A 14,149-nucleotide genomic window follows, 5' to 3' on the forward strand; every position below is an offset into this window, starting at 1 on the left:
TGTTATGAAATTCTGTAGCTTATACATATGTAATAACAATATCATCTGAATGATTTAAATGTTAATATCTGTTAAGTGTTCCGCATAAATAAACGTGAAGTAGAGCCAGAGGTAATGCTCTGACATTAGCTTCACAAACAAACCTGATGATGTTATTTGTGACAGTCTGAATGCATCTGCAGCTCTGGTTTTATAGCTACAATCCTCACACTGCTCAACAGACAACACCCAGCCTCTGATTACAGCTGATGCTGGTTTGATCTAGTGTTCAGGGATGTGTTAAGAGTACACTATAGCAGGGGTACAGTAGGGGGGGGGGGGGGGGGGGGGGGGGGTGATCCTCTTATGAGACCCTGGCTAAGAGGGACTGGATCTGAAGCCTGACTGAAGACCAGTCAACAGTGAAATACAGTAGCATCATGCGATACCCCACCTGGGCCAGACAGCAAGCCTCACACTCGCTATTGTGGGGAAATGCAATGTAATGCCATACTACTGTGTCTCTCTGTCAAAGGCATCTCTGCTGCTTCTCCCTGTGTGGTTTATGTCAGAGGAAGTTTTCACCCCTGGAATCGCCTGACGCCCATGGATATGAGCCCAAATCCTTCATGCCTTCCCTGGCCTTTCTCACTCACACTGGGGCACAAACGTCCTGTATGTATCCCTGATCCGTTATGTACTGTACAGGCTCTGGTTTACTCTGTGTGAGCCCAGCATCTGCTTGGAGTTTTCATCCCATTGCGTAACGCTGCATGCCACCCCTTACCCTACCCACCGTCTCTCTCAAGCACACATGCAAGCAAGGGCATGAACACACACACACACACACACACACACACACACACACACACACACACACACACACACACACACAGTGATGCATGCATCCACACACTCTCACACATACACACACACACACATACATACACACACACACACACACACACACACACATACATGGTTTAACATCATCCTATACTTTTCACTCTTCCCAAACTCTTTCCTGATGCATACAATTTGCAGACTTAGTATTGATTAGGCAAGGCAAAGTCATTTTCTGCACATTTCAATGAAGCAATTGCACATACGCTTTGTAAATTATGTTTATTTTAGTATGTCATACACCCTTCATATTTAAGACTCATCAATCAGTGTGTCCACAAAATCACATTCCAACCAGAATTAGCACTTGTGCAGTGTTACATTTAGCATGGTCTATTTTAAGTCTGTTTAGTCTTGCAAACACAAAGACTTCCATTCCTTAATTAACCAATAATAATCTGACCAATAACACTGAGTTGTCTTATCCTGGCACGGGTTTTTTTTATAGAGAAAAGGCAGCAAAATATGTGAATAGCTATAAGTGCGTATATATAAGTGATCAAGTATTTTGACTCTGTAAACTACATATTAGTCAATACATTTTGGGACATTTTTTAATACATTGTATTGTGTTGTTCATTGTGGGGATATACTCTATGTCAGATCCCTGAGTTGTTAGACATACAGTAATTGTGTCCCATAATTGTCAATAGAATTTGAAGCATCCTGGCAATTTATACCAATGACTCGCACACAGGTGGGTTATCCGAGTCCTGACTGTGCATGGAGCTCAGGCCAGTGTCTGAGTCGTCATCGTTGGCATTGCATGTCTTTGAAAGCCCCCTGGCTTGCTCCACCCACTCGCTTTTCGTCTCCAGGGGACGCATCATTGCTGCCTCAGTAACCACAGAGTTGCAGTCATTGTCCTCGCTTGGTGTCTCGTCATCCTCTATATACAACGAGTTCACTTTCTCCAGCAAATCCCGTATCTCCTTTTCTTTCGCCCCCCAAATATCCTGGGTTACATTCAAATCATTCCTAATAGCCTCCAAATCCGTGTTCAAGCGCAGTCCAATGTATAAACTAGTATCCAGCTGCGTTTTGATCCTCTCCTCCTCCAGAAGCAAATCGTTATCGAATGATGTATCAGCCTCGAGGGCTAAAGTGTCTGTGTGTGTCGCATGGGTTGTTGATACCCACATAGCGGTATCTACCGCGCTGGGTTTCACCTCTTTACTTGACAGCTCCTCTTGCCTTCGCTTCATCCACCTCTGATTCAGTTCCTCTTGGATCTCCACAGTAATGCTGTCCAGGAGCGCTTCGTGCTCAGCCAATTCATCCTGAAGTCTAACCACCTCCTCACACCGTTGGGCATACTCCTCAAACTGGGCAACAGCCTCCGCCGAGCACGGCTTCTCACCCTCCTGCTTGGAGAGCCCTTCAGAATGCGCACCCACTAAGTATGTGTCCTGCACGTAATTAATCCCATGCATTTTCATCCTGTCAAAATGAACTTTAGCTTCATACATTTCTATCTCTCTGTCCAGTTCTTTAATTCTCTGGATCTGTTGGCGGATTGTGTGGTCATGGGATATGACCAGGTGAACCAAAGTTTCCATTTTCTCCCCAGTGGGCGCATCATTGGACACGGTTTGCGCCTTCTTTTTATTTATTTTATCCAACTTTCTGAAAGCTTTCCTAACAATCCGACGTTGTTTCTCGGGTGAGAAGCCCATGGTGGCTCTTGCTGTCCCCTTGTAAATGCACGGGCTCTCCTTGCTGAGCACCACACGGGCCTCTGCGCTCCGGGGTCCATGGTTAGCCAAAAAAGCCTCATTTTTAACCAACACAAACCGCACGTTCTCCTGTTCCTCTCCCCACGCGCCCCAAAGTCGAAGGATCTTCGTTTTATTGGGCAAAATTCTCTCAGATCCTCTCCATTTTTCTACGATGCAATAGGACTGGGGTGATCCCGAGAGCATGGCTACAGAGACACATTGTTGCAAGTTTTGATCCTCTAGGAGCACATTGACCACATCTGCACAGGTGGTGCGCTTTGACAGTCCGGAGACAAGCTTCTCCTCTCGGCAAACCCATACAGATATCTTACTTTCCTTGGACTCCATCATAAACTAAAACTAAACCTTTTCCCCTTTAGATAACTATTCAAATTACGTTTTTTGAGGATGGAAACGGATTGTAAAAGAGTTTTGTCATTTAAGTGCTAAATTAATTGTACATCCGCATACGTTAGAATAAAAAGCAACATCCAACATTCTGAGATAAATTGTTCATTTTACGTGTTCCCTCAAGTAGTTGGTAGCGTATGGGAAGTCCTTGCTGTCGCTGTTTGCTCTGTGTCCAAGTAAGCACACTCAACTGCGCTCTTTGCGCGCTGTGCTTACAACGGGAGACTCGCTCTGATTTGATCACATGACAACTGTACAGTTTCAAAACTCTACAAGTAACACCGCCCATACAGTTTGTTACTCTCCAGGGGACCTGACTGCGTATTTTGATAAAACGTGATAACAATGTGTATTTAACTAAGCAAGTCAGTTAAGAACAAATTCTTATTTATAATGACGGCCTCGGAACAGTGCCTTGTTCAGGGGCAGAACGACAGATTTTTACCTTGTCAGCTCTGGCATTCGATCTAGCAACCTTTCGGTTAATGGCCCAACGGTATAACCACTAGGCTACCTACCACCCCAATAACAATAACAACACTATTATCCATGAATAACAACAACAAACGACTAATACTACAACTAATAATGATAACAATAACTACCACATCAATAATAGTACTGATATGTAAAATTCGAAAAATACTTAGAATTATAATTGTATAAATGCACGTGTATTATTATTACTAATATTAATTTATAATAATTTACTGTAGTAAATGTTTATGAATGAGACCCAATGTGTAGGCCTATTCATTTTTCATTTCACCACTCAGGTAAACATCATATTACATCATGTGGTGCCTTGGATGATGCCAACAGAAATGCACAGTCCTGGGGGTTGTGCAACACTTCAAATAGTGACAATGGGAGGAGTGAATTAAGGTACTGACATCCCTAAATCAGAAGATGTTATCTTACTGCTGAGCATCTATACTTTTTTAAACCAAAGACATTAGCATGCAGTGTACAAAATAAGACTAATTTACACACATCTGCATAGGAGGCTGTAGCCTCATAGATTGCACCTTGCATCTTCTCTGGGTGACACACATATGTCACTTGACTGACAAACAAACAGATGGTAAAATAAAAACAATTGTATTGAGCCAGCTTCGTGGTTCCACAGTACATTGCCAGGTTGAATCAATGTTGTTTCCACGTCATTTCAACAAAAACAATTAGTTGTGATGATGTTGAACCAACGTGGGAAACATAAGGGAATGTCATCTTTTTTCCACCTAAATCTAATGACATGGTGACATTCTTTGTTGATTTTACGTTGAATTCTCATTCGATGACGACTCAACCAAATGTAAACCAAAACTAGACGTTGAAATGACGTCTGTGCCGAATGAGATGATCACTTCCTGGTTCATTCAGAAGGCAGCGTTCTAAACTTGAGCTCAAGGATTTATCTGGAATTAGAGAGACATTCTGTCCCCCTGCTGGTACCTGTCAAGTGAGGACAGCTACACAGCTACACATTTCACACCCATTATGAGTGTCCAGTATTATTCCTCTTGTACTCAGATACAGCTGCGTAAAAGCCTCCCTGGAAACAGGAAGTGTAGTAGTCCAAATCTGTCAGGGCTCTGACCCCTGGGAAGATTACACTGGTGCACTGTGCATGGATTTAAACATGTCTCCATAATCAGATCCTCTCACACACATGAGCCAGACAGACAGACACACATCTGTTAGATATTATGTGGACAGTGTCAGTGGAGAGAGAGGATAGGGAGAGGACATTCTGTAGACGGGCGAGTTGTTCCGTCTCTGATTATTTAAGCACACAAAACTACTGATGTCACAGTCATTACAACGTAAAACCATTACAAGGTATAATCGATGTGTGAGTGAGTGAATGAGAGAGCAATAGACATACCTAGGCTCCAGGTTGAAATTTGTTATCACTTTTTACAACAGTGTTACAGAATGAGCATGTCAGTGCAACAGCTAAACAGCAGCACCGTGGCCATCAGTCTATTTTAGGTTGGTCCAATGGACAAGTTTTTCATTTGACAATAGCTCCATCTGGTGTTAGCATTCAGTGTTACCCATGATAACTGTTATTCAAAAAGGAAAGTGATACATTTTACAATGACACTAATGCTTCATAAGTTATTCACAAAAATATATATAATTAAGTGCAATAGTCATGCTAGATCTTATTCAAAATGAACGAAGCACAGAACTTTAGCTGTGAGAGGGCTTTGCTCTAGGGATAATAACATTGGGCGGCAGCTAGCCTAGCGGAACCTTAAGAGCTTTGGCCCAGTAACTGAAAGGGTGTTTGTTCATGTAGTCGGCTGGGGGATTCTAACCATCTGTTGATGTGCCCTTGAGCAAGGCACTTACCCCTAATTCCACCTGCAACTCGCTCTAGATAAGAGTGTCTGTTAAATGTAAACAATCTTTATCAAAGAGTGCAGCCTTTCTAAGTGGCTTCATTGTTGTTGTTATAGAGACTTCTTTTGTAAATTGTTGTCCCAGATTATGAAATCTAGTTTCATAATTGAAAATACTGCCACATGGAGACATTGTAACAAGGCTGGCACCAATACAAAAGCCAGGGAATGGCTCCCTCTGGTGTGTAATTGTGGTTAGTACAGCTGATGTGTTCTTACATATTATGTTTTGTAATCTAAAGGTTTAGTTAGATTTTAAGTATTCATTTGGAGATGCTCCCAACTGTTTTTTTTTTACATTCTCACTGTCAGTTGATCACAGAATAAAAAGGGAGACCATATTTTTCCTGATTTATTTAACTTCAATATTGTATACATACAAAGTATCTAGAAAGCTACAAAATATTGACCACTTTATCAAGAAGGCATCAAAATGTTACGGAGCAAAGACAAGACCATATGCAGTAGAGAACACATACACATAGCAGGTTTTGTTTTCTGTCCCTTGCTCCAACGCGTTACTGTCGTGGATATGAAAAGTTATCACACTTCTGTACCAAGAAAAGCCAGGATATATCATTTTATACAAAGCACCTTTTTTTACAAAGAAAATGTCTGCACACAAACCCAATAGTTGTTTTTATGATACTATCTGAACTATGGAAAAGTTCACTTTAAAGCCAACATCTTAAAATGGTAATAACCAACAAAAAAGGTACCAGTACCTACATTTAGACAAAATTACAAACAAATAACAACAAGAGCTAAACTGCTGATATGTTTGTGTCGAGATTCTGTTATTATGCTTTGTGTCCATTTTATTCAGAGTGTCCTCTAGACAATTCATCTGATCAAAGGCAACAGTCTTCTGGTCCCCAGAGACATGGGAGGTACAGTCAGCTGTTCCAGCCTGGAACTGACATGTCAAATGTACCAGCAGTGTAGCAGTAACAGCATCACCACCCTCTTGGGGCTTGGAATATACCCAAAATGTAATCACAAACCATTATATACACGTAGAACAATAAAACAGGAACACCTCAGTAAGTAATTCATAAACGTGAACTAGTACACAGGGCAAAAATGGAGATAAAACAGTTAACAAAGGAAAAATACATATGCCTACTGAACTCCAGTCTCCATAGGGCTGTAGCAAAAATACTGAGCAATTGAACCAACTTTGTCTGTATCCACCAGAAACATTTTCTGCAATGATTCAGAATGAGACGTTCCCATAAATAATTTAGTAAGAATCAGGAAACATCTCTTCTTAAGGTAAAGTTGTAAGCCTATGTGACTTCACAGCTGCTGGAACGAGTCACCATCCTCCATTCTATCAGTTGCTGTCTGGTCAAACAGGCCTTTCACAGACTATAACTTTACACACATGTATAGTACAGGTACTCTTCTTAACAGATCATTTCTTAAAACCAAATTATATTAATATATCATTTATTTCACCATTGATCGACTCACTCATTGTCCCTTGTCATCTAGTACAAACCTTCAGCAAGGCAATGTGGTGATTGGTGTCATTACATCTCTTTTTGGTTTAGCAACACTTAATTCATAATTATTTACTATTTTCATTGCTGGAGATTTTAAACCAAAGGCACTTCCATGCTACAGTGCAGGACATGACTAGAGATCGTATGTATCTCTGTATTTTTGGTCTTTCAGAACAGGAAAGGCAAAGTCAGTTCTTATTTATGTTAAAAAGTAACTCAGTTCAACTCGCATGTTTGTGGTAAAATTTTGTACCAATATGTATATTGGTGAGTGATTTTATATATTTTTTGTGCGTGTTAAAAACAAAATACATTCTTAAAAGTGAACCAAGGCCAGTTTGACACCATACAATAAGGCACTGTACACTGTTACACTTTGGCAGATTGTACTGTAGGTGAATTCCTACAAAATGTGAAAATTAGTCACCCAGCTTAGGAAAGAGATCACAGCTTTAGTGGCATCTTTTGGAATTCACACGTCCGTAACATGTTTAAGGCTCGGAATTGGTGTAGGCCACAGATTCATGGGGTGGTGTAAACGTAAAGGCAGCGACACTGGCTAGAACTTAGTAGAAATTACACTGCAATGGCCAGAAAAAATGCATCATCTGTTTAGAGGCAATGAAACTGCATACTGAACACAGCCCGCTGTCTAAGAAGTGATCCATTTTCTCATGGTTATTTCAGGATATCCTAAAACCTTAAATCACACATCCTAAATGAAAAAGGTACAAGTTAAAATTGGCATGTCCTAGAAGGGGAACCAAGTGCTTAGGACAAGGTGGCAGTCCACTCAGAGTAGCTAAAGTAGTGCTTTCATGTTTTTAGAATCAAATCCATTTGAATGACTCAGTCGGACACTGGAACAGGACAGATGTATGGTTTCCTTATTGCAATGTAAGACGTGTGAGCCCTGTCTGAGGCAGAGACACAGGTTGAACTAGGCGTCTGTAGTGTAATCACAGTGCATTCATTCTGCTGTTAGTGTCTAAGACCGTGGATTGTCCACAGGGATCGGTATCTTATTTCCCTGAAAGAAACAGATGTTTTTGTAAAGCAATAACTTCACTATTATGGTGCCCACAATCACCTGCCTTCGACTAACTTTCGTGTAGCAATTTTATTATCCCCAAAATGTTTTTTTAAAAAATGCTTTTCTTTGGAAAACCAATTGGTCAAGTGTGTATGTACGGTTTGTATATCTATACCACAGGAGGCTGGTGAAGGGAAGACGGCTCATAATAATGGCCAGAACGAAGCAAATGGAATGGCATCAAGCACCTGGAAACAATGTGTTTGATGTATTTGATACCCTTCCACTGGTTCCACTACAGTCGTTACCGCAAGCCCGTCCTCCCCAATTAAGGTGCCACCAACCTCCTGTGACCTATACGCTCACAAATCAACTACATATATACACATCGTTTACAGAACCCATGGGGAACAGACAACATCTTTCTAGTGTTTTCTAAGTGTACATTACAAGATCAAAGAGGAAGTAGACAACATACACATACTGTCTGTTGACCAAATTAAACCCAACCAACAGATTCCTTATATACTGCCTATTTTATATGTACATCCTACAAACAAAGATTGACTTGCCATCCTTAAAATGAAGAACTTATCCTGTATCAAAACATAGAACAACTGTACCGCAATTCACAGCTGCAGTCAAACATCAAATACATACATTAATATACAAAGAAACGAATAACAATAGGCCTCGCCCAAAATGTGACCGAAAAGCAGTGCATGTGTGATTTTCAGCTAGAGGCACTGTCACTTTGTTTTGAGGTTCTTTAGTCTATGTAAAGGGAGGATTCAGGGGTTCAGGAGTCTCATTCCTTCACCAATCGGTAGATATGATGCTGGGCACCGTGCTCGCTGTTCGACACCTCAAACACACACGCCATACACAGCAGAGTCTCCTGTGTGTCCCTGTTCGTCACCACCTGGAAGAGACGGAAATGTCATGTTAGTCATTCGGACCTAACGCAATCCCCCTCCCTGTAATGCAATGAGCAGTCTCTGGAGAGGAATATGGGTCTCAGGAAAAGGACTTTCCGATGTTAAAAGGCCCACGGACAGATGTCAATCAGCAAACAGTGTGACAAAAACAAGTCCATTTGTAAATCTAAGGAATTTAAAGGAGTGGGTGAGAAAAATGAAACAAACCAAACCGGGGCAGGGTTGAGAGTGCACACCCACACATGCATTAAAAAGAGCTCTCTCTGCAGTGGAGAATAGGACTTTAAGCCCCCATGTGATGGCTAATAACAGGGGTCCCCACCCCCTCTGATCGCTCCCCTCCCCTCCTCCCTTCCTCTCCCCTGCAGATGATAAGGCTCCTCACACTGCATTCCATCCCCTGTGGAATGTTAGGAATGCAGGAGCAGGGAGCGAGGCTCATCTCAGGCCCCAGTCAGAGCTCCTCTTTTCAGGTTCGCTGGAGCCAAAGGCGCCCAGCAGAAAGCTAGGATAAAGGAAAGGGAGGGTCCTAGCCACAGGTTAGAGTAGTGGGAGACTGGCTTTTGTAATTGCCTGCTTAAGGAAGCAGTAGTAGGACGGACAGGACAAGAAGTAATCCTTACCAATAGAATGGTGAAGTTCTCCAGGACACTGTTCATCATGTATTTTTCAGGCAGGTGTTTGAGCTTGTGGATAAAGTTGATCATGTATTCACACATGGGAGACCGGCTTATCCTGTACACAAAGCGTCCGTTCTCAAACCGGGCATACTCCGTCTGGGGAGAGAGAGAACCAACATCCAGAAATGTGTGCCGCATATACTGATAGCTATGTCACACATACTGTATACCATGACTATATCTGCATCGAACACGTCACTCTCCCTAGGAGAGGGGGTGACCTTGACAATTTATTGTTAAAACAAGAGACCGCCTGGATCTTTAATTTAAAGACCCTCGCTCCCTTCGGTCTCATCATAGAGTTTGATCTGAAGTCATTCCTGTGATGCTTGTGTTTTTGTTATCCATTGTAAATAAAAGTGGTTTGTAGGCCTATACGATGTAGCCTAATTGTATCTATGATCGTATGTTATCCATTCATGCTTTTTTTATATGTTCTATTGATATTTGTAAATCGACCAATGAAATCATGCAACAGCTGGCCAGGATTACAGACACCTGAGTGTGTCCTTCCAAACTACATAAACTAGTGACCCGCAGTGTTTGTCATTAAACACTGATGAAGACAGCTTGTCTGTCGAAACGTTGGTAATAAATGATTTCATCTGAACTCCTAGAGTGTGCGGCTCACCTGAGAACCTCACCTGACCAGGTGTGCGCTTCTTTCCACCTCCACATATACTGATGACTGAATATGTCATTTACAGAATATGATCTTTTTTTAAAACAATAAGACAGATTGAGTACCTACCTCCACCTTCTCGACCACCTGCTTGCCAAAGGAGCACACCTTAGTTGAGCAGGTGATTGTCATGTTCTCGGAGCTCTCATACTGACTGGTCACTCCATAGAAAGCCCCTGCTTCATCCTGAATGTTGCAGTTCAAGTCAGCCTGGGAACCACAAATAACACAATATTAGTCGTTGGTAAGACAGAAATGTGTTCCATTTCTTCATCCATATGAGGTGAGAGAAATGTGTTTTAGCCCAAAAATGGCCATCATCACAATACTGCCCCTCCAGTGAGAGGGCAATGAGATGACAATTTAATGGAATGCAGAATGTTGTATGGATATGCACCATGCAATGGAAAAATGTTAGTGTAGATTGAAAGTAGTCATTTATCTCAAATAAATAATGACCTACACCTGTGAATGTATGACCATCTACAGTGCCTTGCGAAAGTATTCGGCCCCCTTGAACTTTGCGACCTTTTGCCACATTTCAGGCTTCAAACATAAAGATATAAAACTGTATTTTTTTGTGAAGAATCAACAACAAGTGGGACACAATCATGAAGTGGAACGACATTTATTGGATATTTCAAACTTTTTTAACAAATCAAAAACTGAAAAATTGGGCGTGCAAAATTATTCAGCCCCCTTAAGTTAATACTTTGTAGCGCCACCTTTTGCTGCGATTACAGCTGTAAGTGGCTTGGGGTATGTCTCTATCAGTTTTGCACATCGAGAGACTGAAATTTTTTCCCATTCCTCCTTGCAAAACAGCTCAAGCTCAATGAGGTTGGATGGAGAGCATTTGTGAACAGCAGTTTTCAGTTCTTTCCACAGATTCTCGATTGGATTCAGGTCTGGACTTTGACTTGGCCATTCTAACACCTGGATATGTTTATTTTTGAACCATTCCATTGTAGATTTTGCTTTATGTTTTGGATCATTGTCTTGTTGGAAGACAAATCTCCATCCCAGTCTCAGGTCTTTTGCAGACTCCATCAGGTTTTCTTCCAGAATGGTCCTGTATTTGGCTCCATCCATCTTCCCATCAATTTTAACCATCTTCCCTGTCCCTGCTGAAGAAAAGCAGGCCCAAACCATGATGCTGCCACCACCATGTTTGACAGTGGGGATGGTGTGTTCAGCTGTGTTGCTTTTACGCCAAACATAACGTTTTGCATTGTTGCCAAAAAGTTCAATTTTGGTTTCATCTGACCAGAGCACCTTCTTCCACATGTTTGGTGTGTCTCCCAGGTGGCTTGTGGCAAACTTTAAACAACACTTTTTATGGATATCTTTAAGAAATGGCTTTCTTCTTGCCACTCTTCCATAAAGGCCAGATTTGTGCAATATACGACTGATTGTTGTCCTATGGACAGAGTCTCCCACCTCAGCTGTAGATCTCTGCAGTTCATCCAGAGTGATCATGGGCCTCTTGGCTGCATCTCTGATCAGTCTTCTCCTTGTATGAGCTGAAAGTTTAGAGGGACGGCCAGGTCTTGGTAGATTTGCAGTGGTCTGATACTCCTTCCATTTCAATATTATCGCTTGCACAGTGCTCCTTGGGATGTTTAAAGCTTGGGAAATCTTTTTGTATCCAAATCCGGCTTTAAACTTCTTCACAACAGTATCTCGGACCTGCCTGGTGTGTTCCTTGTTCTTCATGATGCTCTCTGCGCTTTTAACGGACCTCTGAGACTATCACAGTGCAGGTGCATTTATACAGAGACTTGATTACACACAGGTGGATTGCATTTATCATCATTAGTCATTTAGGTCAACATTGGATCATTCAGAGATCCTCACTGAACTTCTGGAGAGAGTTTGCTGCACTGAAAGTAAAGGGGCTGAATAATTTTGCACGCCCAATTTTTCAGTTTTTGATTTGTTAAAAAAGTTTGAAATATCCAATAAATGTCGTTCCACTTCATGATTGTGTCCCACTTGTTGTTGATTCTTCACAAAAAAATACAGTTTTATATCTTTATGTTTGAAGCCTGAAATGGGGCAAAAGGTTGCAAAGTTCAAGGGGGCCGAATACTTTCGCAAGGCACTGTAGTGGGGCATCAGTGATCAAGTGAACAGATAGTCTTAAATAAATGAAACACTTCTTAGCCACCTCTGAATGACTATGTAAATGTAATCCATATTTGGAACTAGATTATAAAGGAGATTAAATGAAGTTATGTTAAGAGGCTGATTCATGCTAGTGAAAAGGAGCAGTGCTCTGAGGGCAGCTATCCAGGTCCAGGACACCATGTTCATTATGGGGACAAAAAGAGCACATCTCCTTCTATAGCATCCTCCTCCTTCATTAGTCAAAGCAGTTACACTTTAATTATTGTGCAGATTGTGCCTTTCATTTGAAATTCAGATTGGCCGGTCACTTCAAAAGGAATTTGAGCGGGCTGTTCTGGCTGCGACGGCGAGGCCCACTTTGTTGGCTGCCGCTAGTTAGCATTTTCCATTGGGCTAAAATACATGCAATGTTTAAACAGCCATTAAGAGTGCAACCAGGTCACTCCATTGTTTTGAGATATTACACTAAATTAGCGAACGCTTTGATCACAAGTTCTCCTGCTATGCGAGGCCAAATATAGCAACATGCATTCTGCAGCCATCTTCAGTGTTTAGCCTCTGATTAAACCCATTCACTGGAGATGAAACAGGAAATGCTTTTTACCACAGAAACGACATGAGAAATGATATACAATATATCTTTATGGAGATACTAATGTAGACCAAAATGCATTAAATCTCACCCGTTTTATTTCACAAGCTAATTAATAGTAAGTAGTTCTGTGAACATATTTGTTTAAATATCTGTTTGAGTTGATTTTTCTTCTCCATATCTTTTCTTACCTCTTTCTTCATACAAACACACTGGCCTACTGTACACACTCAAGTGCTATTCAGTCACCAGACCAGTGCAGATAGTTTGCAACATGACACTCACCCAAAATTTGATGAGGAAGAAGGAATTCTGGGGACCCTTGCCAAAGAGCTCCTTCAGTCCTCCTTTCTTTTCAGGGAATTTGTCATAAATCTGACGAATGTCCACTGACTCCAGCAAGGCATCGCTATAGGAGTGGTTCGTCTGTCCGATGTGCACAAAGAGGTGCTTGTTGTACTGAAAGACAGTAAACATGAGGGTCTTACAGAGCTAATATAAAAAAAGACACATATGTAAATCATTTAAAAAATGCTTTTGAGTATTGATCTCTCAGTTCATTGGTGTTCTGTTTTCAATAACTGTAGAACATCTGGCTGACTGAGATCCTCAGCCAAATTCTAATTTACAGTACCAGTCAGTCTGTTCTCCATGTGTATGATATATAAAAATATAAATAAGATACATAGTCATAAGACAAAAAGGAGGAATGCCAGCAAATCTGGGAATATCTTCACAATTAAATTTGTACTATTGTCCTAATGCTCTGGTTGTGAGAGAGTCAAATCTTATCATGAGGGTTATTTCAAAGTCACTGTTGCCCTTTACTTCAGTACCAGAGTGCTGCATGGCCTCTCCAGCCTAGCCTTAAGGCCATGTAACCATCTCAAATATTCAGCTAAATACAAGATTAATGGCTGTTGTCATGCGATATCAATAACAAAATAAAATTCTCGGGGGAATGCAGACAAACCAAGACAGATCGCTCACGTCCAAACCAAACAATAAAGAATGTGAGGCATGAGCTTAGGGCTGCTGGTCTTTGTGCCTTTTCACATGACGTGACATGGGTCTGTGGTCCATCTTACTTTCCCTAATCCCAGTGTTCTGTGTGTGTGTGCATGGTCGGTCAGAACTAGCGAAGGGAGTTCAATCTAGTGTGCA

General features: G+C 41.4%; 2 protein-coding genes across 9 annotated transcripts in view; both read right to left on the bottom strand.

Annotated features, from left to right (window-relative positions):
- Positions 1-1,379: 1,379 nt before the first annotated feature.
- On the bottom strand, positions 1,380-3,104 carry LOC139384334 (ras association domain-containing protein 10-like). The gene has a single exon (XM_071129034.1). The coding sequence runs from the start codon at positions 2,949-2,951 to the stop codon at positions 1,557-1,559; it is 1,395 nt and encodes a 464-aa protein (XP_070985135.1). The 5' UTR covers positions 2,952-3,104; the 3' UTR covers positions 1,380-1,556.
- A 2,652-nt stretch (positions 3,105-5,756) lies between these two features.
- Positions 5,757-14,149, bottom strand: part of LOC139384335 (transcriptional enhancer factor TEF-1) — a 62,419-nt gene continuing 54,026 nt past the window's right edge. For all 8 annotated transcript variants that reach the window (XM_071129040.1, XM_071129041.1, XM_071129042.1 and 5 more), the window contains 4 exons: positions 13,271-13,444; positions 10,333-10,473; positions 9,525-9,677; positions 5,757-8,885 (listed from right to left, as the gene is read on the bottom strand). In XM_071129040.1, the coding sequence (XP_070985141.1) occupies positions 8,772-8,885; positions 9,525-9,677; positions 10,333-10,473; positions 13,271-13,444 (582 nt within the window). In that variant the 3' untranslated portion in view covers positions 5,757-8,771. The remainder of the gene's footprint in view (positions 8,886-9,524; positions 9,678-10,332; positions 10,474-13,270; positions 13,445-14,149) is intronic.

Source organism: Oncorhynchus clarkii, chromosome 26 (assembly GCF_045791955.1).
Source record: "Oncorhynchus clarkii lewisi isolate Uvic-CL-2024 chromosome 26, UVic_Ocla_1.0, whole genome shotgun sequence".
Lineage (NCBI taxonomy): Eukaryota > Metazoa > Chordata > Actinopteri > Salmoniformes > Salmonidae > Oncorhynchus > Oncorhynchus clarkii.

Excerpts from the sequence above, each read along its gene's own strand:
- LOC139384334 (XM_071129034.1), bottom strand. The coding sequence starts at position 2,951 with ATGATGGAGTCCAAGGAAAGTAAGATATCTGTATGGGTTTGCCGAGAG.